This window comes from Pipistrellus hanaki (assembly GCF_964339955.1).
Source record: "Pipistrellus hanaki genome assembly, chromosome: 10".
In the NCBI taxonomy this organism is placed as follows: Eukaryota; Metazoa; Chordata; class Mammalia; order Chiroptera; family Vespertilionidae; genus Pipistrellus; species Pipistrellus hanaki.
Genome location: NC_140512.1, coordinates 69,906,889 through 69,932,955, shown reverse-complemented (window position 1 = coordinate 69,932,955; position 26,067 = coordinate 69,906,889). Strand labels below are relative to the sequence as shown.

Genomic DNA, 26,067 nt, shown 5'->3' with positions numbered 1-26,067 from the left:
GTTTTTTTTTTGTCAATAGACTATAGGCTTTAAGTTGATTCTAAATTCTTACTATTATATGGTGTGACTGCTTTGAGGAGTCTTTCAGTATAGGGATTAAAAAACTTTAGAGATTTTCAAAGTTACCTGACAGAATAAAAAGAGGAGTGAAGGAGTGAATGGGAACTTCAAAAGTCTTAGTCCTTTAAGATCATAAAATGTTCTTGGGAACTCATGTTTTACTTTTTTTTTTTTTTTTTTTTTTTTTTTTTGCATTTTTATATTGACTAATTCTACAAGTGACTTTGCAATGTATACAAGTTTCAGAAGCATGAATTCATGAAATGTTAGAGTAGAAACTATGTTGATACATTTTAAATCCTTTCCTATATAATAAAGAGCTAATATGCAAATGGTCATCACACTCTCACATCATCATACTCAGACGCTCAACACTGGGGAGAGAGGAATGGGGACCAGCCAGGCACAAATGAGTTCGTGCAAGAGGAATGGGGTCTAGCCAGGCTGCAACCTGGGAGGGGGACAGCTGTCCTCCTGCGGTCCCAGGCGCCAGCAGCTGTGCCTGCACCTGTGGTCTGGGAGAGGGACAAGCCGCCCACCCCGTGGTCCCAGGTGCCAGCCGCTGCATCCCGGGAGAGGGACAAGCTGCCTGCCCTGAGGCCCCGGGTGCCTATAGCTGCACCTGCGGCCTGGGCAATCCACCCACCCACAGTCCCCTGCAGCTGCAGCTGGCTCGGGAGAAGCTGGCCAGAGGGATGGAAGCCCGGGGTCCCAGGTGCCTGTGATCAGCCAGAGGAGGGAATCCTAGGTTCTTGGTGAGGCAGAGATGGTTAGGGGCAATTAGGCTGGTAGGGGAGCAGTTAGGGGCAATCAGGCAGGCAGGCAGAGGTGGTTAGGGGAGGTCAGGCAGGCGAGCAGTTAGGAGCCAGCAGTCCCCGATTGCAAGAGGCAGTCCATCCCCTAAGGGGTCCCAGATTAGAGAGGATACAGGGCGGGCTGAGGGCTCCCCCCTCCTACTCCCACATGAATTTCATGCACTGGGCCTCTAGTATTTTTAAAAATATATATTTTATTGATTTTTTTTCAGAGAGGAAGGGAGAGGGATAGAAAAATCGATGAGAGAGAAACATCAATCAGCTGTCTCCTGCACACCCCCTACTGGGGATGTGCCCACAGCCTAGGTACATGCTCTTGACCGGAATCGAACCTGGGACCTTTCAGTCCTCAGGTCGATCCTCTATCCACTGAGCCAAACTGATTTTGGCTTAGGGCCTCTAGTATTAACAATAAGGGGACCATTTACTTGATTTCCATAAAATCCAGTCACATCTGTAAAATGGACATAAAAGCCACTGCACAGGGTAGTTACATGGATGGAAAAAGCATTAAGATATTAAAATATTTACTGCTTTCTTTTATTCTGTCCAGTCGGGGAGCTCCTCAAAGTATTTCAATGTGTCCACCTCCATGTCGGGCCACTGTTGGTACTCAGTAAATGTCAGTTTGCCTCTTTCTGCTTTTAAGTCCATAAGCACCATGTTCAGTTATAATACATGGCGTATTGGGTCATGTGCATTGTGTATGTTATGTATAAACCACGTGCCAACTATTTCTTTTCCAGATCACTAAAGTGGTTCTCAGCAAAGGTTGGCGGTGCCTTGAGTGCACGGTGTGTGAGGCCTGCGGGAAGGCCACGGACCCAGGGAGACTCCTGCTGTGCGATGACTGCGACATCAGTTACCATACCTACTGCCTGGACCCTCCCTTGCAGACGGTGCCCAAAGGCGGCTGGAAGTGTAAATGGTACTCTATGTTTACACTACTTGAGCTTTAAAAATCAGCCATCTCTGCTTGGTTGCATAATACATGTTTACCACGATAGCTGTCACTGATCAGATTTTTCAAATACACATGGAATAATTTCCATCTACTCTGTTCATGTGTAGCTTCTTGAATCACAGTAACTGAATAAGTAAAATTGGACTTGTGGCGGGATTGGCTTTCAGGTGTGTTTGGTGCCGACACTGTGGAGCCACGTCTGCGGGTCTGAGATGTGAGTGGCAGAACAACTACACGCAGTGTGCCCCCTGTGCAAGCCTGTCTTCCTGCCCCATCTGCTACCGGAACTACCGGGAGGAAGACCTCATTCTGCAGTGCAGACAATGTGATAGGTATGGTGCTGGCGGTTTTCTCATAAATGTAGTAGAAGGAAATTAGAAAATAACTTTTTTAAATTTAAGAAACAACACCTTTGCTTTCCAGATTTTTAATAAGCTAGAAACCCATAGAAGTTTCCAGTTTTGTCTTCTCAGTTCCAGACTAAAGATCTTAAGTTAGGGATTTTTGAGGGTTGGTGAATCCCTTGAAAATAGATGCAGCCAAATTATTGCCTGCATACATGCATTTTTCTCGGAGAGTTTCTGAATGTTAGATTTTACAAAGGACCTCACACATTCTGTGTTCCTTAAGTCACTTTTTCTGAATGCTCTAGACTAGGGGTGTCGAACTCAATCAGAGAAGGGGCCAAAATCTAAAATCCAGCCTAAATCGCGGGCCGAATGGTTTACTGAACAGTCATAAACTGACAATGTCATAAACTGACAGCGGAGTGCAGTGATGACAGCGCGGTGCGGGCCACATTGCAAGGCCTGGCGGGCTGGATTTGGCCCGCGGGCCTTGTGTTTGACACATGTGCTCTAGACACTAAGCATCTATTATGCTCTCCCTATGTGGTCTGTGTGCAGCTTCAAAATCAAGACTGCTGTCTTGGTTTTAATGGTACACTCTGTGCTCTGTGAGCAGTTAACTCTACATGTGATAGTAGTGTTTCATCAGCCCTGCAGGATTCTCAGGACTCTGCCCACAATTCCTTGTTCCAAGGCAAGACAGCTCCTTTTATTTCCCCATTACTATCTGCTTCATTTGCATGAGCTGTGTATGTCCCACGGTAGGTGCCCCACGTGAAACATACTCACTCACTCACTCTACGGTTTGCAGTCTCTGAATTCCCATGCACTTAACCTGCCCCATCGAACTTCCCAGATATTTAGGGTTTGACCATCAAACCGTTATCCCTTCCTAGTACTTGATTTCATTCCTTTTTCTGTCCTTTTTCTCAGCTTTGAAAATGTTTGTGGGTCAGTAGGCAAGGTTAGGAGGAAAGGGTAACTTTGGTTTAGACAGGGGGAGCATTTGAGGATTCGGGATTTGAAGTGTGGAGACTATCAACTCCTATTTTTAAAAGAAAACCATTCTTAATATATATCCTTTTTTAAAGTGTACAAATATGGTCTTTTTAGATGGATGCATGCAATTTGTCAAAACTTAAATACTGAAGAGGAAGTGGAAAATGTGGCAGACACTGGTTTTGACTGTAGCATGTGCAGACCCTATATGCTGACATCAAATGGTAAGAGAATGGTTTAGACAGCAAGTCTGCTCGGCTACAACCCTGTACTTTGCTGTTCAGAACCAGTGAGTGGTTGACACTAATTCTGTTTTCTTTTTGCGAAACTATGTTTTAACAAATATTTTATGAAAATTAAGTTATTTTTGCTGTAAGTAATTGTTATCATCCCAACTTAATATATTAAAACAATTTGCTTCCATAAAGTAAAATAAGTGTATATTTTAGCTATAAATGTAATTTTGCTTTTAAAGCATATAACCCTGTTGTTGTTGGCAGTTTGTAGAAATCCCAGTACCTTGGTTCTTTTATCTTTACCAGTTTTTTCTTCCTATGTGTGCATTTTCTTCACCTGCTTATTTCATTAATTTTAATTTTAATTTTTTGTTAATCCTCACCAGAGGATATTTTTTACATTGTTTTTCAGAGACAGAGAAGTGGAAGGGAGGAACAGAGGGAGGAGAGAGAAAAACATTGATGTGAGAGAGACACATCAAGCTATTGCCTTCCCAAACATGCCCAATAGGGGCCGGGGAGTGAACCTGAGACCCAGGTACATGCCCTGACAGGAATTGAACCAGTGACCCTTCAGTGTGTAGGCCGATGCTCTAACCACTGGACAACTCCAGCCAGGACTCAACTGCTTATTTTAAAGACAACTTTTAAACACTACTTAGTTTTTATGCATTTATTTTAGTAAAATGGTTACAGAAATAGAAATTCTAGTATTTTTAATCTTTGAATATATTTCACCTTTTCCAAAAAGAAAATCTCATGACCTTTTTTCTCTCACTTCAGTGCCTTCCTCAGATTGCTGTGATTCCTCACTTGTAGCACAGATCGTCACAAAAGTGAAGGAGCTAGGTAAGGTCTAAGTGCTTTATTTGGCTGTTGTTTACAAAAAGATGTAAATGCATAATTATTGATTTAACTGACTTTCCACATATACATGAATCATTTGGGTGCTAGTCTAAATTCCCTAATGTTGGTAATCATTTATTTATTTTATTTATTAAAATATATTTTCATTGATTTCAGAGAAGAAGTTAGAGGGAAAGAGAGATAGAAACATCAATGATGAGAGAGAATCATTAATTAGCTACCTCCTGCCTGCCCCCTATTGTGGATGGAGCTCACAACCTGGGCATGTGCCCTGACCGGAAATTGAACCATGAACTCATGGCTCATAAGTCAGTGCTCAACCACTAAGTCACCACGGCCAGGCAGTAATCATTTCTATAATTGATACATAGATGCTCATCTTATTAGCTTTAGTGGGACAGTATTCCTATAAATATCCGCAGTTGGCAATGAAATAACATTAGGTCCATATTTGTTGTTTTCATTGATATATTACCTGCTTAGTTATCAGCAGAAAATAAGACCTAGTTAACTTTCTTCAGCATTAACTCAATCTATTGCTATTTTTTTTCTGTACTAGATCAGCCTAGATGGTGATTAATAACTTATGAAGTTCTCATTCTTTTGTGTACTTTCATTTGCTATCATCAGTACAAAAATATTTGGACAGTTCAGAAATTGTCCTAATGAACGGCAATTTTGTATGTTTAAAAAATATTGCAGGGTTTCTCCTTATTTATATCTCTCCCTGTAAGTGATTATATTGATAATTTGCTTTCCAGATGGGCTCTGCAGTGTTCTTGTTTCTCTTGTATAAATTGGTCCTAATCTTTTAGTCGGACGGATTTCCCAGGAAAAGACTCACCTGTAGAGGCATTAGCCTGGGGACTGAATGGTCTCGGGTTCAATTCCGGTCAAAGGCACATGCCTGGGTTGTAGTCTTGGTGCCCAGTAGGAGGCATGCAGGAAGCAGCCAATCAATGATTCCCTCTCATCGATGTTCCTATCTCTCTCTCCCTCTCCCTTCCTCTCTGAAATCAATAAAGAAATAAATTTTTAAGAAAAACTTGCAATCTTTTCTGCTATAACTTGAAGTTTTTTATTTTTTATTAAACCTCAGGGAATGAGGATATTTTTTCCATTGATTTTTAGAGTGGAAGGGAGATGAAGGGTGGGGGGAAATATTGAGTGAGAGAGACACATCAATTGGTTGCCTCCTGTTCAAGCCCTGACGGGCTGGGGATTGACCTTCATGCCCATGACCCTTTGGTCTGGAAGCTGATGCTCTAACCACTGAACAACTGGCCAGGGCAGTAACTCTTACTTTTAATTAAGTACTCTTAGCTAATTATAACTGCATTTAGAAGATAATTGCTCTGTAGAAGTAACATTGGGTACTTTGTATCCACCTTTTTTGTTGTTGTTGTTAATCCTCATCTGAGGATATTTTTTACATTGATTTTCAGGGACAGTGGAACAGAGGGGGAAAGAGAGAAACATCTATGTGAGAGAGACACATCGATTGGTTGCCTCCTGCACCAGCCCCAACCAGGGCCTGGGCCAGGGAGGAGCCTATAACCGAGGTATGTGCCCTTGACCAGAATCGAACCTAGGACCCTTCGGTCCGCAGGCCAAAACTGTCCACTAAGCCAAACCGGATAGGATCATATTTTGTATCTTGAATTAACTTATCAATCAGAATTAAAGACAGAGTTTTAATTTGTATCCTTGGATATTACAATTTTAGATCCACCCAAGACCTACACCCAGGATGGTGTGTGCTTGACTGAATCAGGGTTGACTCAGTTACAGAGTCTCATAGCTACAGCTCCAAGAAGAAAGCGTTCAAAACCAAAGTTGAAATTGAAGATTATAAATCAGAACAGCGTGGCCGTCCTGCAGACCCCTCCAGACATCCAGTCTGAGCATTCACGGGATGGAGAATTGGATGATAGTCGAGGTAATAATAATTTATTTTTTGTGCAGTATGTTTGCAAGAATTAAAGTAGATAAAATAGCCAAATATTTAAAGGTAAATCCCACTGATTCAGATAATCCTGGATATGACACCTGATCTTTTCAAGTGGGTGGTCTGCCTGGACCGGCCTGTGCCAGGTTCCCGCCCTTTTCGTGTGTCCTTGGCACAGAGCTTCAGGACTTCCCCAGCATCGTGTGTGGAGGGTCCCGGTGGGAAAGTGCAGAGGGCAGCATAAACCTCCTTGAGGCTGTAAGCTTGGGCACCATGGTTACGTTAGGGCAAAATGTGATCATGCATCCTATTCTAGAAATGGAAACACCACATTCTTTTTTTTTTTTTTTTTTTTTTTTTTTCCACTTCCATCACATTTTATTTGTTAGAAGCAAGTCACTGAGGCTGGCCTATATTCTAGACAAGGGGAATGGAAAACTACCATTGATAGAAAGTATTGTTACTCCCAGACTTCGTGATCCCCAAGGACCACCAGGGAGCAGAGTCTGATGCAATACACAAAAGAGCCTTCTCCATGCTAGCATGGGCCCCCCAACTCATGCCAGCAGCATGGCAGAAGAGAGCGAATTTCTCCCAGTCCAGGGGTTTTGAGGGCTAGGGATAACTCCGCCCTGCGGGGCGGAGTTGGGAGCTCATCCTCGCCCCGCCCTGCCCTCTCATTCCCCCTTGTCTAATGTGCCTAGTCAAATCATTGACTCAGCCTACTTCCTTTCAGCATAAACAACAAATACAGTTATCAAGACCCTTAGTACCACAGTTCCCATCAGTATTGTCCTCACTGAAGTCCAGTTCCCCTCCTGCAGGCACCAGTTCTCCTCCTGGCCTGTAGTTGCCAGGATCCAGGCCATGCAGGAGCTGGGAGTCATGTAGTCAGGTCTGGGTGCCATCTACTTCAACAGCAGTGGGCGTGCTCAGGATAACAGTGCAGCATCCCTTTGAGTCCTTGGGCAGCAAATTTCTTTACCCACATTTAGTTCTGGGGCTACAGGGTCTGCGGTGGGCACTGGCAGTGCATCTGGAACAAGCAAACTGCAGAGCCTGTAAGGACTTGAGCAAGGAAATGGTTACATATATGATCCCCTCCCAAAAAGGGGAAACTTGTCCCAGTAAGGGGTACACCTGGCCCTCAAGAGGGCAAAGGACAGGGAGTTGGTCCAATTTTCACCGATTCTAAGACACATTTAGTTAAACCCCCTTCCTCCCGAGTCGCACCTACCTGTCCTAAGGCTAGAGCCATACTCTGAGATACCTTAGCTACCAAGGTGGGGCTGTTATCTGACAGTGTCTATAAAAACTAGACCTTAATGCTGGTGGTTTAATCTCTGAAATCCACCTACCAATGCTCTCCTGAGGAGGTTCTCTGGGACCTGAATTCCCAGGGGGGAATCCCCTTACCTTGCTTAGCATTTACCTGTGCACAGACAGTACTTCTAGCAACTCTGCCTCATAGAAGTTCAGAAGTTGGTGACACTTAACCTGGTGTCACCGGGCAACTCTGACCTAGAGCCTCTGGGACCAACAGTCTTGTCATCTGGAGGGTCCATCAACCATCTGGTCCTTCAGTGGCTTGCTTCTGTTCAGCCAATTCCTTCTGGCTGCAGTTGGTAACCCTCTTTCCTCTGTGGATGGCACAGTGACTCCATCAAAGGGCCTGGATTAAGGCCAAAAGTTCTGAAACTGTGCCCAAATGGGGAAACACCACATTCTTAATCTTTAAGTATACATTTATAAACATTTTCCAGATCTAATGTCAAGATTTTTCGCCCAGCTGGCATGGCTCGGTGGTTGAGCATCGGAACCAGTAGTTTACGGTTCAATTCCAGTTCAGGGCACATGCCCGGGTTTCTGGCTCAATTCCTAGTAGGGGGTGTGCAGGAGGCAAGGCAGCTGGTCAGTGATTTTCTCTCATCGTTGATGTTTCTCTCTCTCCCTCACCTGTTCTTTTCTGAAGTAAGTAAAAAAATATTTTAAAAAGATTTTCTCAGCTGAATTCTTGAGATGACAATATAATTTTAGTAGTATTAAATTCAATATGAGTTATATTTTTGCTTATTTTTGAAGCAGATGACTACAGGCTGGCTTATTTTTAGGTAATGTCTTTTTCACTGAGAAATAAAGTAATTATTTTTGTTCTACAACATCTCGTCACTGAACATACTTAATTGAAAGCCTCCTGTGTGCCAGATGTCGGAAGTCATGCCAATGAACAGAACAGATAAAATTCTCCTCTTGTGGAACTTACACTTTAATGTTAGGAGTAAAGACTGTTGAAATATATAATAATAAATAAGTTAATTATACTGTGTTCGGCAACTGCTATGGAAAAAATAGAGTAAGTAGAAGTAGGGGTGCAGGATCAGGTGAACGGAGAGCAGTTTGAGCACAGAGTTTGGAGGGTTGAGTGAGTGAGCCACTGGATTATCTGAGGTAGAGCATGCAGACAAAGGCCACGTGCAGGAGTGCTCAGCATGTGTGAAGAGTGTGGTGGAGACTGTTTGTGTTTTCTGACATATTGCCTTAAGTTGCATGAGTTCTATGGCCAGCTTGGGGCTTCTTCACTCTCCTACAATTTTCATTTCCTGGGATGCATGGAGCAGGGCTTGGCAGCCACTTTGCTTTGTGTTTTCTGTTACATAGGAATCATCTATTTGGTAGGGTTCCCCAATTTTCATTGTATACTTACTTTTTTCCAGAAGGAGAACTTATGGACTGTGATGGAAAGTCAGAATCTAGTCCTGAACGGGAAGCCATGGATAGTGAAGCCAAGAGTGTGGAAGGAACAGAGGTTGTCAGAAAGAGGAAGCGAAAACCATACAGACCAGGTGTGAGCCATGCTGCATGCTCTGATCCAAAGCTCAGTTACGTTAAGAAAAATAGAATGGGGTAGGGGGGGCTTCACTTACCCTAATAAAATCCTAATATGCTAAGTGTCCCGTCATCCAATCAACAAATTGAAGTGTGATATGCTAATGATATGCCAAGGCCACTCAACTGCTTGTTATGATGTGCACTGACCACCAGAGGCAGACACTCCTACCTGTAAGTTAGCTTGCTTCTGCGGACCAGCTGATGGGGACTGAGCGAGACAGGCGGACATGCCCTGGAGCCCTCCTGCGCTTCTTTCTGGGCTGGCCAACCTCCTGCATCCCCTTTCCCCGGCCTGCCATAGCTACCCTTGCCAGCCGGACCCCATCTGTGCACTAATTCATGCACTGGGCCTTTAGTGAGGCTTATAAGTACACTTTTAAAAAGATGTAACTGTTTTTTTCTCTCTCTGCCTCACATGGAAGTTATCCCTCCCTCTGAGTGGCCCATTGGGCCACAAAGTATGCTTTAGACTTGTAGGTCACATGACAAAAGCATTGACTGTGTGTTGGGCACTATTCCAAGCACTTTATATCTGTTAATTTATTTCATCCTTATATGTATGAGGAGGTACTGCACATTATTACCATTTTACCAGGGAGCAGTCTGAAAAGTTTAAGTAGTGACTAGAATTTCAGAATCTGGCTCCAGATTCCATGCCTTTACCTATAGAGCCGTGTGTGTCTTGGTGTCTAAGGGTCTTACTGAGGAGTGACTGGACCCAGTACCCCTGAAATCATTTGGATTTTGTTTGCATCATCTAGTGTAGTATTGTCTCTTCTCCCTCAGCTAAGAGACTGTTTACAGTAAGTGATAATATGTGAGTTTTACATAAAGAATATGTACTCTGGCATCGTGTAGAAGAGGAAAGATGTGCAGTCTTGCTGTTCTCGAATGTCCTGGTTTGGTTTGTTAGTGATAAGGCTTTAACCTTTTTATTTGCTTATTTCCAAAATGTTATAGTTCGGCATTAAAATGAGATTAATTATTTAAATTAGCCCATGTTGAATCTGTACAATGCTTCATTATGTAAGACTAAGCAATTTCACCCTATTTACTCTGGATGTATAGGGGTAAATTAATTATTGATGAGGTTATACAATTTCTTTGGGGATAGGTATCGGTGGATTTATGGTACGGCAGAGAAGTCGCACCGGGCAAGGAAAAGCCAAAAGATCTGTGATCAGGAAAGATTCCTCGGGCTCCGTTTCTGAGCAGTTACCGAGCAGAGAGGAAGGTATGGATTTTGTTTGTGTTGCCATTGCTCCTGGAAAGAGCTATCCTATGCTAAATAATGCTACAGTTTTATTGCTGCTTACAATCAAAGGGTTTGAACACCTGTCCAGTTCATACCAGTAATACAGAGATTAGGTTTGATAAGGAAATGATTTGAATCTAGTAGACTATTACTTTGAGATGTTAAAAATAAGTTTCTTTCTTGCATGTGTTAAGTATGGATAGTGTAGGGACTGAATCACTTAGTTATGTATCAGGTACTTTAAGGCCTTTGCACAAGAGACTTTCTCTGACTGCCTTAGCTGCTTGGCATGAAAGTGGAAAGTTTTAGACAACGTATGCAGTTGAAAATAATAGTGTACCCAGCAATTTTTAACAAAATTATGTAATATTTTAGAAATACATCTTTCAATTAATAATCTGTCATCTTCACTTAGAATAAAAGAAAACTGAATCATTGCTTAAGTCATAGCATAAGAACATTATAATCATGATGGTTATGATTTGTATGCTTACATATTTTAAATGCTTTACACAGGATAGGGGAAGAAAAATTACTGTGTTCACAATGTGCTCCACGCAGAGTTCTTGATTTTAAAGAAGTTTCTAACATGACTCAGCATGACTGTAATTAGTCTTAATTAAGAAATGTGACATGATCAATGAAATGATTTTTTGTGTTTTTGATCTGTCTCTATTTTCTCTTCTAATTTCATTTTTTTTTAGTTCAATATTCTATTCCTTCACCTGTATCACCCATTGAGTTTTAATTTATTTGCATTTTCATCCTTTTCTAAACTGCCTTTTTGACATTTCAGTAGCTGCTCATTTTAGTGTCAGCCAACATTCATTTCTGTGTGTACCTAATTAGCTTAGAATATCAGCTGTCTGGTTCTACTCTGCATCTGCTGGCTCCTCTCTGTGCCTCATTCACTGTGTTTAATATTGAGATACATGGGCCCACATGCATGTATATTGATTTTACTGTACTGTGAGTTCATTTTGTTTGAACTTTCTGAGAACTGACTTGAAGGTGGGTTCTTTCAGAGACTATGTTTATTTGTCAATTCAGGAGCATGAGGTAATACCACACCAGGACTTCTTTGACCTAAGTTCTTAGATCGAAGTGTTTGTTGGTTCACCTATGTTGTGTAAATTCAAGTTGCTTACACATTAGGGCTATATTGATTTTATGAGTTCTCAGGGAAGGTTTCTATTTTTTGCTTTTCTATCCAGCACCATATTCTATGACAAGATGACAAGCAATTTTCTTTGCTGTTGGTGGAGGTGGGGAGGGGTTTATTTTTGTCAAACCAACCTGAGCATGGAGTCCTTCAGGGTCCCACTGTCATACAAGACACCTCTGGTTAATCTCCACTTTGAGGAGAAGACTTAAACTTTGTCTTCTATTGCCCATTCCTACTAAGGCTCTGAAAACGATAGAGTTCAAGGTCAGTAGATTTTTACAAATTTTCAGAGAGTTTAATTTATTTCTTTGCTAATTTCTGTGATTCTTGTTTTACCTCAATATTTGGTCTTTGAGGATTCATTTTCTGGCTAGGTTACTAGTGCATTAAAAGTTTTAAAAATAAGTGTCTATCCACTGTTTATAGTCTTTTTTTGGAAGAGTCACTCTACCTATATAGTCTGACAACAAAAGCGCCCACATTGATTTCAGAAGGGAGGTGGCATTTGCCCTAAGAAGCAGAGGTGCTGTGATAGTAGCTCACCTGCTCCAAGTAGCATGCTTGTTCTTGGCTAATTTCATAGTACAGATTTGTTTAATTTCCATTTCTGAGTTAAGATTGACCATTCATCACATATTGATAAGTATATTTCACAGTCATATATTATCACTATGTGTATGTAATGCAAATACCTAATTTGCAATAAACCCCCTTGGAGTTGCTGGATTGAAGGACAGACATTTCTAAAAAGACTGGTTAGATATTCCCAGTAAACTATGCACAAAGGTTACACTTCTTAAATTAGTAGTGTACTAGTAGCCATTTCCCCATACTCATGAGCACCAGGCATTTTCATTTTAACTATTTTTTTTTTTTTAAACAAAATGCTGAGATTCTAAAAACAAGCTGTGCTTTGCTAGGAGGAAAATGCTCGTTAAGAGTAGGAGCCGAAACCGGTTTGGCTCAGTGGATAGAGTGTCGGCCTGCGAACTGAAAGGTCCCAGGTTCGATTCCAGTCAAGGTCATGCACCTTGGTTGCTGGCACATTCCCCAGTGGGGTGTGTGCAAAAGACAGCTGATCGATGATTCTCTCTCATCGACGTTTCTAACTCTCTATCCCTCTCTCTCTCTGTGAAAAATCAGTAAAATATATAATTAAAAAAAAATAGATAGTAGGAAACATGCTGATACTAAATAGACATGAAATGAGATTTTATGATGCTTAAAATTTACTTACATTGGTACACTTGCTTTGAGATACACTTGTGAAAGGCTTGTCAGGTCATTATGTTGTACACCTTAAACTTACACAGTGTTGCATGTAAATTATACCTCAAAAGAAAAAGTGTGTTTGTTAAATGGAGCTGTGTATATTGGTAAGCTATACAATTGCTTTGGGTGGATCTGTCTGGAAATTTTAAATACCACACATTCTTAAATGTGACTCCTGTTTTCAGGTTGGAGTGAGCAGTTACCAGATACACTTGTTGATGAATCTGTTTCTGTTACTGAGAACACTGAAAAAATAAAGAAGAGGTACCGGAAACGGAAAAACAAGCTCGAGGAAACTTTCCCTGCCTATTTACAAGTAATTTTTTGCTCCACATTATATTACATAGTTTGTTATTGAAAGAAATGTAATGTATTGAGTTTTGAAATATAGGTTGTTTGGTTTTGTTAAAATTTTTACTTGTCTGAGAAAAGCTCATTCTTGCAAAGCAGCCACACCTAGGTGCTGCCCACGCCCAGTCTGTGGACATCTCCCTTGGAGTACAGGTTACAGCAGCGATTGTCCACCTTTCTCATCGCGTGGCACACATAAACAAATTACCAAGATTCTGCCACACACCAAAAAATACATTTTTTCCCAACTAACAGAGAAGTATAATTTAGATTCACTCACACTGGATGGCTATTGTTATGTTCGCTGTTGTCATTTGACAGTCTAAGGCAGTGTTTCCCAAAGTGTGGTACGCATACCCCCAGAGGTACTGGAAGAGGTTGGTGGCGATTTGCACTGCACCGTGCTTAGCTTCGCCTAATTCTACGTTCTCATGAGTATGAGGGGTACTCAACGTTACGAAAATTATAGAAACATATGTCAAAAGTTTGGGAAACACTGGTCTAAGGGAAAAGAGGTCAGAGCCTCTGCCTAAATAATCAGGTGTGGCATGTTTTAAAACTTCTTGCAGCACATGGCTGAACATCGCTGAGTGACAGTAATAATGTTGCCTGAATGAAGATGGGCATTCAGCAGCCAGTTACAGCTTTTAAAAAAAATCTTCATTGTTCAGATTATTACATTTGTTCCTCTTTCCCCCCCATAGCTCCCCTCCACGCAATTTCAATCCCACCCCATGCCCTTACTCCCGCCCCTCGACTGTCTTTGTCCATAGGTGTAAGATTTTTGTTCAATCTCTTCCCGCATCCCAACAACCCCTTCCCCCAAGAATTGTCACTCCACTCCCTTTCTATACCCCTGATTCTATTATATACACCAGTTTATTCTGTTCATCAGATTTTTTATTCACTTGATTTTTAGATTCACTTGTTGATAGATATGTATTTGTTGTCACTTTGCTGTTCATAATTTTTATTTTTACCTTTTTCTTCCTCTGAGAGAATACCCTTCAGGATTTCATATAATACTGCTTTAATGGTGATGAACTACTTTAGTTTTTTCTTGTCTGTGAAGCTCTTTATCTGACCTTCAATTCTGAATGATAGCTCTGCTGGGTAGAATAATCTTGGTTATAGGTTCTTGCTGTTCATCACTAGAGTAATCTTGGTTGTAGGTTCTTGCTATTCATCACTTTGTATATTTCTTGTCACTCCCTTCTGGCCTGCATAGTTTCTGTTGAGAAATCAGCTGACAGTCATATGGGTAACTGTTTTTCTCTTGCTGCTTTTAATATTCTGTCTTTTGTCCTTGGCATTTTAACTATGATGTCTCTTGGTGTATCCTCTTTAGATTCCTCTTATTTGGGGTTCTGTGTGCTTCCTGGACTTGTAAGTCTGTTTCTTTCACCAGGTAGGGGAAGTTTTCTGTCCTTATTTATTCTAATAGGTTTTCAATATCTTGCTCTCTCTCTTCTTCTCTTCTTCTGGCATCCCCATAATTTCGATGTTGGTATGTTTGAAGTTGTCCCAGAGTCTTTATACTATTTTCATATTTTTGCATTCTTTTTTTGCTTTTTGCTTTTCCAGTTGGGTGTTTGCTTCTTTTATTTCAAATCTTTGACTTGATTCTTGGGATCCTCTAGTCTGCTGTTGGATCTCTGTATATTATTCTTTATTTCAGTCAATGTATGTTTAATTTCTAGTTGATCCTTTTTCATATCCTTGAAGGTCTCATTAAATTTCTTGGAGGTTTCTAGAAGATTCTTTTTTAAAAAAAATTTTTTTATTGATTTTTCATAGAGAGGAAGGGAGAGGGATAGAGAGCTAGAAAACGTTGAGATAGAAACATCGACCAGTTGCCTCTTGCACACCTTCTACTGGGGATGTGCCCGCAACCAAGGTACATGCCCTTGACCGGAATCGAACCTGGGACCTTTTAGTCCACAGAACAACGCTCTACCCACTGAGCCAAACCGGTTTCAGCTCTAGAAGATTCTTGAGTAGCCTTATAACCATCGTTTTGAACTTTATATCCAATATTTTGTTTTCATCCATTTTTTTCATTTGTGACTTGTTTCTTTGTCTCCCATTTTGGCTGCTTCCCTGTGATTTTTTAATGTGTACTGAGTAGCTGCAAAGTCTCCTTGAGTTGATAGAGTGGCCTTGTGTGGTCGATGTTTTATAGGGCTCAGCCTCCCCAGTCACCTGAAGTAGATACTCTTGGTGCAACTCTTTGTGGGTTGTTTTTATAGTCTTGTTGTAGTTAACACTTGATTGCTATTGGTATCACTGGGAGGAATTGACCTCCAGGCCAATTGGCTGTGATGATCAGCTGTGTCTACACTGGAAGATCTGTTGCACAGGAGACACCCTTATGGAGCAGGACTTGCTACAATGGGGCTTTGGTGCTCAGTGAGTCTGCCTCTTGAGTGTGTCTCTTATGGATGTGAAGAGTTATAATCTGGTATGGTCTCACTGAGTACACTGGCTCTTGGATCTCCAAGGAGGTGCAAGTTCAGCCACTGTCTGGGGCAGCCCAGCAGGAACTATAGAGATATCTGCAGATTCCTCCTTTGTATGGGGTTTGGAAGTGCCCAGATGAGGCCTGGCTATGAAGCCAGGCTGCTGTTGCTGCCAGGCAGTGGGCCTTTTGGAATCCCTGGGGCTCTCTGACCCAGCTGTAGTTTGTTTTAGGCGAAAGGACAGGCCATTCATATGCCAAAGCAGATGCACATAGCTTGGGTGGGGTTGTAGATTGGGTGGGTGAGGGGTCTCTGGGATCACCAGGGCAGAGCAAACAGCAATGGCTGCCCTGAACCTGAGAAGTCCTCTGTTCTCCGTGTCTGTGCCTCCATGCAGGAACAATGAGCACTGTGAGCACCTCTAAGAGTAAACTGCCCTTGCGTTCCTGTCCCGATGCCAGACAGTCCAGTTTCACCTCATGTGTGCCTGGGTCCCCCAGAGTCTCACCTCAAACTGGAGTTCAGAGCAAGCAGGAGCTTGTATCTCCTTCTCAGTTTAAAGAGCAGCCCATCCAGGTGCCAGCAATTTCTGCACCTCTCACCCCTTTGTCTCGGTGCACTTTCTTCATTCACCTCTCTAGTTGTGGGACTTCCACTCAGCCAGCTTGCCTGAGGTTCTGGGTGGTAGTTGTTCTGCCGTTCAGTTGTGGTTTTGATGTGGTTGTGAGAGGCAGCAAGTATAGGTGATTACCTATGCCTTCTTCTTGGTTTTCCCTAGTTATAGCTTTAATAACCATTGATTGCTTCTAGAGGCTTAGTGAACCAAAGATTTAAACAGAATTGTTATTGTGTTTTAAAATATACATCAGAAAAATATCCAACAATGGAAAGAAGTGATGTTTGATAGATGTAGACTATGGGAAAAGTACTGTTTTGTAAGCACGAAGCACCAGAGAGTCCAGGCCATTTGCTGCGTGGGAAAGAGCTCTGGACTGGAGGAGTAGGACTGAGATTGACCATCTGGCTTGGCCACTAGCTGATTTCCCATTCCTAAGCCTGTTCATTCTTCCTCGTGTATAAGAAGCACAAAAATAAAATAATCATTTAAGTGAAAAGTCTCCTGTATTTGATAAATAAGACTTTTAAGCATAGTCACTTATGTATGTAGTAATATTTTCGGGTGTCAATTTTTGTTAAACAACTAACATCTTCAGGGCTGTGTCCATTTTAAATAGCTGAGCCTTTGGGAGTCTGGGACTTTAACACTACTGCTGCTGGTTCTAGGTGATCTTGTTCTGTGTCACATCTGTGTGCCCAGTAGTCTCATCTGTAAAATTGTGGTCATACAACACAGAAATGAGAGATTAAATAAAAATTAAGCATGTAAAGTCCTCTTCCTGCTACTGCTCCTCCTCCTCTTCTTCCTCCCCCTCTTCTTCTGGCTCCTACCCCTGCTCCATCTCCTCCTCTCCTCTTCTGCTCCTCCTTTGTGCAGTGTAATCTATATTTAGGAAGCTTTCTTGAGCAGTTTATGAAAGTATGGAAACTGATTATTTCATACATTAGCAAAGGGATCTGATTCCTACTGTGATCTTTATCTACTGAGCTAGGCTGTTTCCTCTGGTGACCAGTGTACTTATCTGGTGCACATAGTAATAGCTAATTGTTTTGTGGGGTTTTTGTATGTGAAGGAGTGAAGGAAGCCTTTGTAATGGTGCTGTTTCTTGAACATCTGTGATAGCAGTTGTATTTCCCCCTTATCCAAGGTGGGTGGACAGAATACATAGTGACAAAAACCCACTAGGAATTCAGTAACAATTTCCCCCCCAATTTTAAATATTTTTTTTAATTTTTTATTTCAGGGACAAAGGGAAAGGGAGAGAGAGAAACATCAGTGTTGAGAGAGAATCATTGATCGGCTGCCTCCTGCACACTCCACACTGGGGATTAAGCCTACAGCCTGGGCATGTGCCCTGACCAGGAATCAAACTGTGACCTTCTGGTTCATCAGTTGACACTCAACAACTGAGCCACATTGGCTGGGCCAGTTTAATTTTATTTACAACAGTGCCACAATAAAATATACATGATTGTATAATCTATCCGATAGAAATATTTATGCAGGCTAAGTAGCTGTGGTGCCATGTGACCTGGAGAAGATCCATGTCATCTTGAGTCACTTAAAGAAAAAATTTTGCCAATTATGGTCTCAGATTCCTCAAATTTATAGTAGAGTCATTAAATAAATTAACTCTAAAACTCTAAGGTGCTTTCTGCCACTCAGCATTTTTCCTACTGATAAAAACAATTTTGGTGTGAGAAACAAAGCCAGTGACCTAGCTTTATGGGTTTTCAATTTTTTTTTTTCATAACGAAACAACATGTTCATTTAAAAAATGTGCAGAAATTTGAATCAAATATATTATCACCTCTACCATACTTCACCTATTCGCCCCCACCCCCACCCTCCCTTTTCCCCAAATTTCCTTTTCCATCCACTTAGCCTTGTTATACTCTGGTGTTTGTTCGGTCATAACTTCTTTTATAGTTTATTTTTACACAGTCCTAGTAGTCTTGGTTTGTATTTTATGGTTAGCTGGACATATCACTCAGCGTGCTTTCTTTTAGTACTATATTTTAGAGCTTTTCTTTGACGGCATGGCTCTGTCCTTTTCAACAATTGTATTGTGTGGTGTCTGTAATTTATTTAGTCATTTGCCTTTTGACAGACATCAGGCAGCTTTCACTTTTTTGGTATTAAAATGCTGCAGTGAACCTTTTTGTGTGTGTACATCTTTAGCAAGAATGTGTTACATGGTGACAGGTACTGCACAAGTGTCCTGTACAGAGAGGGTCCCTTTCCAGGTAGACCACGTTGTAGGAAATAGGCAACTACAGACTTGCTGGTTAGAGTAAGGAAAAGTGTGTGTGTGGAGGGGATGGTGGTGGAGGGGGCTCCTAAGTGTTTCTTTTTGTCCTTTTGATTGGTCCTTCAGAAGTTTTTTTTATTTTTATTTTAAATATGGTCCTTCAGAAGTTTTGTAGCTATACTGTGCTATAAAGAACACAGTATGAAAGCTTGGCCTTTTAGAGTAGAGGGCGTATATCAAAATGGAGAAGTGTCAGAGGAGTAAAGAAAAAGCCAAAAGCCTTTTAAGAGAAATAAATTTTGTGCACATAGAAAGATTAGAATGGGCCGAAACCGGTTTGGCTCAATGGATAGAGCGTCGGCTTGGGGACTGAAGGGTCCCGGGTTCGATTCCGGTCAAGGGCATGTACCTTGGTTGCGGGCACATCCCCAGTAGGGGGTGTGCAAGAGGCAGCTGATCGATGACTCTCATCGATGTTTCTAACTCTCTATCTCTCTCCCTTCCTCTCTGTACAAAATCAATAATATATATATATATATATATATATATATATATATATATATATTTTTTAAAGAAAGATTAGAATGGCTACAAAACCCCCTTTCAGATTTATAATGTATTTGGTCTTTAATGTGTTCATGAATTAGCATAAGGTTATTAATCTGAAGTTTGCACGTTTTAACTGTAGATCAGACCCTGTGTTATCCTCTGCAAGTAACCTCTAAATAATAATAATAATATTCATGAAGCTTGAGTTTCTCTTATACTAAGTAGATGCCAGTAGTATTTTAAATTTATCAATCTTTAAATTTAGCCGAAACCAGTTTGGCTCAGTGGTAGAGCATCGGTCTGTGGACTGAAAGGTCACAGGTTCGATTCCAGTCGAGGGCATGTACATTGGTTGTGGGCACATCCCCAGTGGGGGGTGTGCAAGAGGCAGCTGGTTGATGTTTCTCTCTCATCGACGTTTCTAGCTCTCTATCTCTCTCCCTTCCTCTCTGTAAAATATCAATAGAATATATTTTTAAAAAATCTTTAAATTTAATTATAACCTAAATCTGGAATTATTGTATGATTAAACACATTGGACAGAATTGTGTGCTGATGTTTGCATAATTTCATTTGTTTCTAAGCTACAGAAAATTGTACTTTTAAAAGGGAAATCTATATAAAGGAATTAACAGGATATTTCTATGTAATTTATATATTTATGTATTCAATTTTATGTTGTTAAATACCAAGCTTGTCTGTTATTTCTGCCTTCTTGTCCAAAATGGTAACGGAATTATCCATTGTCATGTTAGAATTTTATAACTATGTCAGTCATTTTCATATGCGCTTTATTTTATCTAGGAAGCTTTCTTTGGAAAAGATCTTCTAGATACAAGTAGACAAAACAAGCTAAATTTAGATAATCTAACAGAAGACACCGCTCAGCTTTCATGTAAAGCGAACGTGAACACACATTTCTTGGATCCTTCCTTAGACCCACTACTTAGTTCATCCTCAACTCCAGCAAAACCTGGAACTCATGGTACGTGGAAATTTTTTCATGCGACATTATCTTCCTTTTAATTAAACCTCTGAAATGCTTTGGTTTGGCTTTATATACAGTTTTTAAATCATCTTTATTGAGGTGTGACATATTTAGTAATTCTGTTTTTTAAGAGAGCAGATGTATAATATCTGGCAAATAAATTTATCTGTGTGACTACCACCGAAATCAAGAAATTGAAAAGGAAAATGTTAGGTTTACACTTCTCTGTGGGTAAATGTAAGGGGGTATAATTTGGCCACAAGTTATAAATATAATAATCTATTTAAGTAAGATAGATTTTTGATACTTACACAGCCCAAAGAAATTCAGGAGAAGACAAGAATGCTGTGTTAGTGACCTGGCTTCCAGACTCTGTTAATCAGTGAAATCCATATCCTTAGATCAGTTTCTCCCTGCTGACAGCTCGGGCCAAATAAATGCTTTGGTGGATAAGGGAGGTGGTTCTGTGAAGTGGGGATTACTTGCCAACATCTCTGTTCCATGATGTCATGTTGCTCAGAGGTACCCTCCCCCCCCCCCCCCCCCCGATTTACTAGCAATTATAAATTAATGTTCTCTTGACAAGCCATTGATTATAACACTAACTGAGCAATAAATGTAAACTCCATTTGGAAAATACTCTTTAGGCAGTTTTCCACTGAAAGACTACTTGATACATTAAATCATAACAGCTTTATTAACTTGGCATTATCCTGGATCAAAATGCAGGCTTTTGTATTTTGGTTGTAACTTTTCTTGACTGAATTATAGAAGCATCTTAGCCCCTCTGTATGCATGCACACGCCCCGTCTCTCCCACTGGTGTACCGAAGGCCATGCTTTTGTTCGTTGATTTTAGCAGATTATTTTACCTTGACTTTCATTCTGTTGTCCATTTTTTCATTTACACACATTTGAACATGTGTGATCATGTCCTTTAAAAGGTCTTTACTGATCCGTTAATTTAATACAGCATCCCCACATCTGTGTCTTAATCCTGTCTCCTTATTTTTCAAGTGTGTATGGCACTTATACTGATGTAATTTATTGTCTCCTTCCCTCAGAGAAAGTAAGCTCTGTGAGGGAATGGACTTGGTTTTAGACAATTCTATATTCCTGGTGGCTAGAACATGTCTGTTAACACAGTCCACAACCTCGGTTCTGTGGTACTCAATGAATAAAGAAGGAATGAATTATCAATGTTAGGTGAGGGCAGGGGATAGACTGGATCCAGATGGTTTCTGGCTTACATGGGGAATTTCTAAATAATGGGTTTGCCTTTCATATTTTATTTATCTTCTATGTTTTATTTTCCAGATGTCATTTTTAGAGATGTCACTTTCTTAGTGATTTTTTTTTGCTTTGTTTCTTGTAATATTTTATTTCACTTTTATTGCCTATAGATCTTTGTTTCATTGTTAATTTTAAGTTAGCCACAAAATAAAAATGGTCCTATCTTTAATATTTTGTTATTCAAAACATTGGAGTACCTTTTCTATGAAAAATATCTTTTATTTTAGAAGTAATGATCTTGCTGAACCGGTTTGGCTCGGTGGATAGAGCATCGACCTGCGGACTGAAAGGTCCCAGGTTCGATTCTGGTCAAGGGCTTGTACCTTGGTTGCAGGCACATCCACAGTAAGGGTTGTGCAGAAGGCAGCTGATTGATGTTTCTAACTTTCTATCCCTCTCTCTTCCTCTCTGTGAGAAATCAATAAAATATATATTTTTAAAAAAGAAGTAACAATCTTTATGTTTTATGATCCTCCCACTTACTCAGCATCTGCTGTACTTGGGATATGTAGTAGATGGTTGGCTGAAACAGGGTGTTTTATAATTTAATATCTGGGAAAATGTCAAGACATTAAAAATACACTTCCTTTATTTAGGTACTGCTGATGACACCTTAGCTGATATATCCGAAGTCCTAAACACAGAGGATGACATTCTTGGAATAATTTCAGATGACCTTGCAAAATCAGTTGATCATTCAGGTATATTGACTGTTGTTTGCCCAGTGTCTGTTTTAGAGCATGCGAGAGAGGCTGCATGTATGTGGAACAAGTTTAGTCTTTTCTCTAAAACTTAAAAAACTTTTTGTTGAGTCATTATCAAAGAACTCAATCTTATAATTTGATCTACCTTGGCTTTCCTGCTTTAGGATGGGAAACAGCAAGTTAGTTAATTTCTTTTGTCTTTCTAATGGCATCACATTGAAGGCTATGGCATTCAAAGCTCCTGTGTCTTGCTCTTTTGTTTGTGTTGTCCCTTGCCTCCGCTCCTATGATAATCATCCATTTTATTTGGTTTGGGTCTTGTAGGTCTTGATTTATGCACTTTCCAGGTTGACAACTCACCTTTTCCATTTGGTAAGAACCTGAGCAGTGGATGACGGCTGACTAGAGTAGTCTTTTTTATAGTGATTTCCGCTGCCATGGCCTGTAGGTGCATGCGAATTTGTGATAGTGCTAATCTGTCACTAATCCATCTTTGCTTTCCCCTTTATGTGTGCAGCTAAAGCATGGTACAGCTGTACTGTGCTTTGGGTGACTTTCTCAGTAATTTTTTTTAATGAATGGTTTTATTTTTGTTACTATATAATTTATAATTTTACCGAAATGTTAGTAGAATTTTTAATATAAAATAAGAGTAGACTAAATTTTACTTTATGAAATAGTAATATTGAGAAAGCATGGTAAAGAAATTAGATGGTAGACTACTTTTAAATGTGGATATTGCTTTAAAAACCAGTTTTTATGAGAAAAGAACATGTTGTAATAAACACAATCTATATTTTGTATTTTGACCCAAGAATGTTTCAAAATTATGATCTACAGCTAAAATTCATGAGGGTAGTGTTTACTAAACACTGAATAAGAATTTTAGAGCTTCTCATTAATTTGTGTGAAACGTATTCCTCCTGTTTCACATGCTGCCTCTGATAGTAAAACTATGCATTAGGAACTACCATTTCCAAGGTAAAGCTGTTATCTGTGTAGTGGATATTGTATATAGAATATTCTCTTAGACTCCTATCTTATTTCCTGTAGAAATTAGCACTTTATAACCAGAAGTAAAAGTGTTCCTTTATCAATCAGGAAATATATATATTTTGATTAAACTTTAACTTAAAGTGAGCACCAGTTAACAAATACATTGTGCCTAATTTTTATTAATTTTGACTACCCAGGTTGATATAAGAATCTTGATTAATTCAGAATTTCAGGCTTTTCATTGCTCAGTTTTAATCATACTGTTGTGTATTCATGCAGGTAATAGTGAAATGCATTTTGTGTATGTATTCAGAATTCATTTTTTAATTTCTTTGCCTTGTTCCTCCAGCCGGAATAGATATTGGCCCTGTCGCCGATGACCCTTCCTCTGTGTCTCAGCCAAGTGTCAACCAGAGTTCACGACCTTTAAGTGAGGAGCAGCTGGATGGAATCCTTAGTCCTGAACTAGACAAAATGGTCACAGATGGTAAAATATTTGCCCTACAGCTAGGCTTTCTAAAAGACATGAGTAAATATGATTTTCAAAGATTTCTGCATGCTTATTTATAATTTTAACTTCTATTTTGAAGATTTCTATGAAATGCTATTTTGTATCAGTATATTAAAATGGTAATTATTAATATTTTTATTTAATCTATCCTAGGAGCAATTCTTGGAAAGTTATATAAAATTCCAGGTAATTGTATTCATATTTTTTAGTTTCCAAAAGTAGCAATCCCTATATGGCTTTCATAGACTTTTAATCATGTTATTATAATTGTATTTTCTAGAGCTAGGAGGAAAGGATGTTGAAGACTTGTTTACTGCTGTGCTCAGTCCTGTGACTCCTCAGCCAACTCCATTACCACAGCCTCCCCCTCCCCCTGCACCACAGCTGATACCCCTACACAATCAGGGTATGTCACCCCAAAAAGCGTGGTTCTCTGTGTGTGAGCGTGTGGGTTCACTAAAGCAGACCCTGTCCCTTAGTAACAACATCTACAAACTGTGACAATAGAAAAGACTAATCTCACACATCCACTTCACTGACACTCTGGAAATTCATGATCTGCTTTATGACCAAAGTTCCTTTGCTCACTCTGTTGGCATGAGGACAAGGTGGCAGTGTCTCCCTCTCCCCTCCCCACGTCAGCCCACCTTCGCTCAGACCTTGCATCCGTGTTGGGAGAACTATTTCCTCTCACCTGGCTGCCTCGTGTTCATTGATCTGATCTAAGTTTCCCTGTTATCTCTACCCCTGCCACCGTGCTTTCCGTTTTTAGTAGTGCTGCCCGCACACGGACCCCTGGGTATTATGGTTTTCTCTCTCAATTGTGAGCTCCTGGAGGTCACAACTGTCGTCATCACTGTGTACCCTGCCACAGAGTGTGTGCTCAGCACATGCGTTCAGGGGAAACCAATTCTTAATTCTGTGGACATTGGCCTATTTTGTTTATCAGTTTTTGTATACTGCCTTATAACTGGCTGCCAGATACCGTAAGTTTAAGCTTTTATCTCTCCCTCTCTGGGAGCTGAAACTGGATAGCCTAGAAGGAGGGGATGTAAGTGTGGATAGGAGAGAGGTGCAGATACGGAATCCCCTTCAGAAAGGAGTTGGGAGCACAGGTCATTTTTCTTCATCCCGTTTATTACCACTGCCTCATTACATGCTGAGTTGAATAATATAATGATACTTCATTAAAAGATATTACACTGTTTTATATTTGCCAAAATGTACAAACGGTTGAATGTTATCTTTTCTGTCAATTTTGTGTATGCACTAAAAATTCTATAATGCATATAATTAAAATATCTCAGTTTCTTTTAGTTTAGCTTCTATATAACTGGACCTTGATTTTTTTGCTGGGCTAAACTTGTGCACATATGTATAAAACACTCATTGAAAGTGCTTCTTACCTTAATTGCCCCCTATGCGTTCCTAGTGTTTACGGTAACAACTCTTCAGTATTTCTCTTCCCAACATATGAAAAAGATCTAGCTCTGTGTTCTGAAACTGAAAGTATGCACTTTAGAAATCAGATCAGTTAAAGATGTGTTTCTTATAAAAGGTTTTTAAATCATTTAAATTAGTTCACTTCTGCAGCCTCATTTGGGAGGTTTTGAGGAGGTGACTTTTTTGCAGGGGTGTTTGTGTGGAATACAACGATGAGTAAGGCTGTCCTTCCCTCCCCGGACTTTACAACCCTAATGTCTAGACTTGAGGCAACAACTAACAGCGCAGGGAGGAGAGGTCAGTGGGTGGTGTTTAAGGAGGCAGGGCTGGAAGAAACCTTGGAGGTAGAGAGCTTGTAGGCAGCTGTGAGAAATGGTGAGGACAGGTAGTGGGCTCCTTCCCCATGTCTCTGAGCCACTGCAGACTGCACAGCTGTGAAATGACCTCACAAGCTTGGCAGGGTAGCGCTCATGAATATGGGAACTGAATTTGAGGCAAAGGAGAGTTGTGCTGATGAGTTTATTAGGGTTGGGGCTGAGTGAAAACTTGTGTTTCATGTAGATCAGTCTGCAATGCTAATTGAAAGGCAGAATTGAAGTTGTGGAAATAAAAGATAATTCTTTAACAGGACTTAGTACACCATTGCCAGTAGAGTACAGAATCTTGAACTTTAAAAAAAATTAAATGTAGTGAGTTACATGCTTAACTCACCCAAATTTTATTAGATGTGCAGTTGTATGTTTCTCCTTTTTAAGGGTTAGGAGAAGATGAAAAAACAAACCAGATTGAGACATCAAATGATGGAAAGAGATTTCATGGGATGGCAAAGGAAGGGCATTTCAAGATTTGAGAGTGTAGGTTGAAATCACTTTAGGTGAAAGTTAAGCAGTTCATCAGTTCTTACCATTCACATCTTGAGAAAAGATTACTTTTGTACACTAATGTGACCGGTTGGGTGGTATGGTAGACTTGAGGGTGGTGGAGGAGACCACTTCTTAATTAGAATAAAAATGCTTTGCATTGACTGTTGTGCCCTTGAACAAGTGAATGGAACTTCTGGGGGAGGGGTCTTCTTGCTTAAATGAGC

The 26,067-nt window shown here is 40.3% G+C and overlaps 1 protein-coding gene across 12 annotated transcripts in view; it reads left to right on the top strand.

Moving 5' to 3' along the window:
• The window catches only part of KMT2C (lysine methyltransferase 2C), a 244,175-nt gene that overhangs the window by 162,778 nt on the left and 55,330 nt on the right, over positions 1 to 26,067 (top strand). For 10 of the 12 annotated variants that reach the window (XR_014796194.1, XM_084897474.1, XM_084897473.1 and 7 more), the window contains exons 19-31: positions 1,622 to 1,803; positions 2,007 to 2,171; positions 3,300 to 3,409; positions 4,205 to 4,270; positions 6,015 to 6,227; positions 8,951 to 9,079; positions 10,240 to 10,359; positions 13,003 to 13,133; positions 19,851 to 20,031; positions 21,923 to 22,027; positions 23,376 to 23,555; positions 23,691 to 23,723; positions 23,818 to 23,943. Coding sequence is in view for 11 of the 12 variants with exons in the window: in XM_084897474.1 (XP_084753600.1) it covers positions 1,622 to 1,803; positions 2,007 to 2,171; positions 3,300 to 3,409; positions 4,205 to 4,270; positions 6,015 to 6,227; positions 8,951 to 9,079; positions 10,240 to 10,359; positions 13,003 to 13,133; positions 19,851 to 20,031; positions 21,923 to 22,027; positions 23,376 to 23,555; positions 23,691 to 23,723; positions 23,818 to 23,943 (1,741 nt within the window). In the remaining variant the exon portion in view is untranslated. The remainder of the gene's footprint in view (positions 1 to 1,621; positions 1,804 to 2,006; positions 2,172 to 3,299; positions 3,410 to 4,204; positions 4,271 to 6,014; positions 6,228 to 8,950; positions 9,080 to 10,239; positions 10,360 to 13,002; positions 13,134 to 19,850; positions 20,032 to 21,922; positions 22,028 to 23,375; positions 23,556 to 23,690; positions 23,724 to 23,817; positions 23,944 to 26,067) is intronic. The other 2 variants (XM_084897482.1, XM_084897478.1) reach the window with 1 other exon arrangement.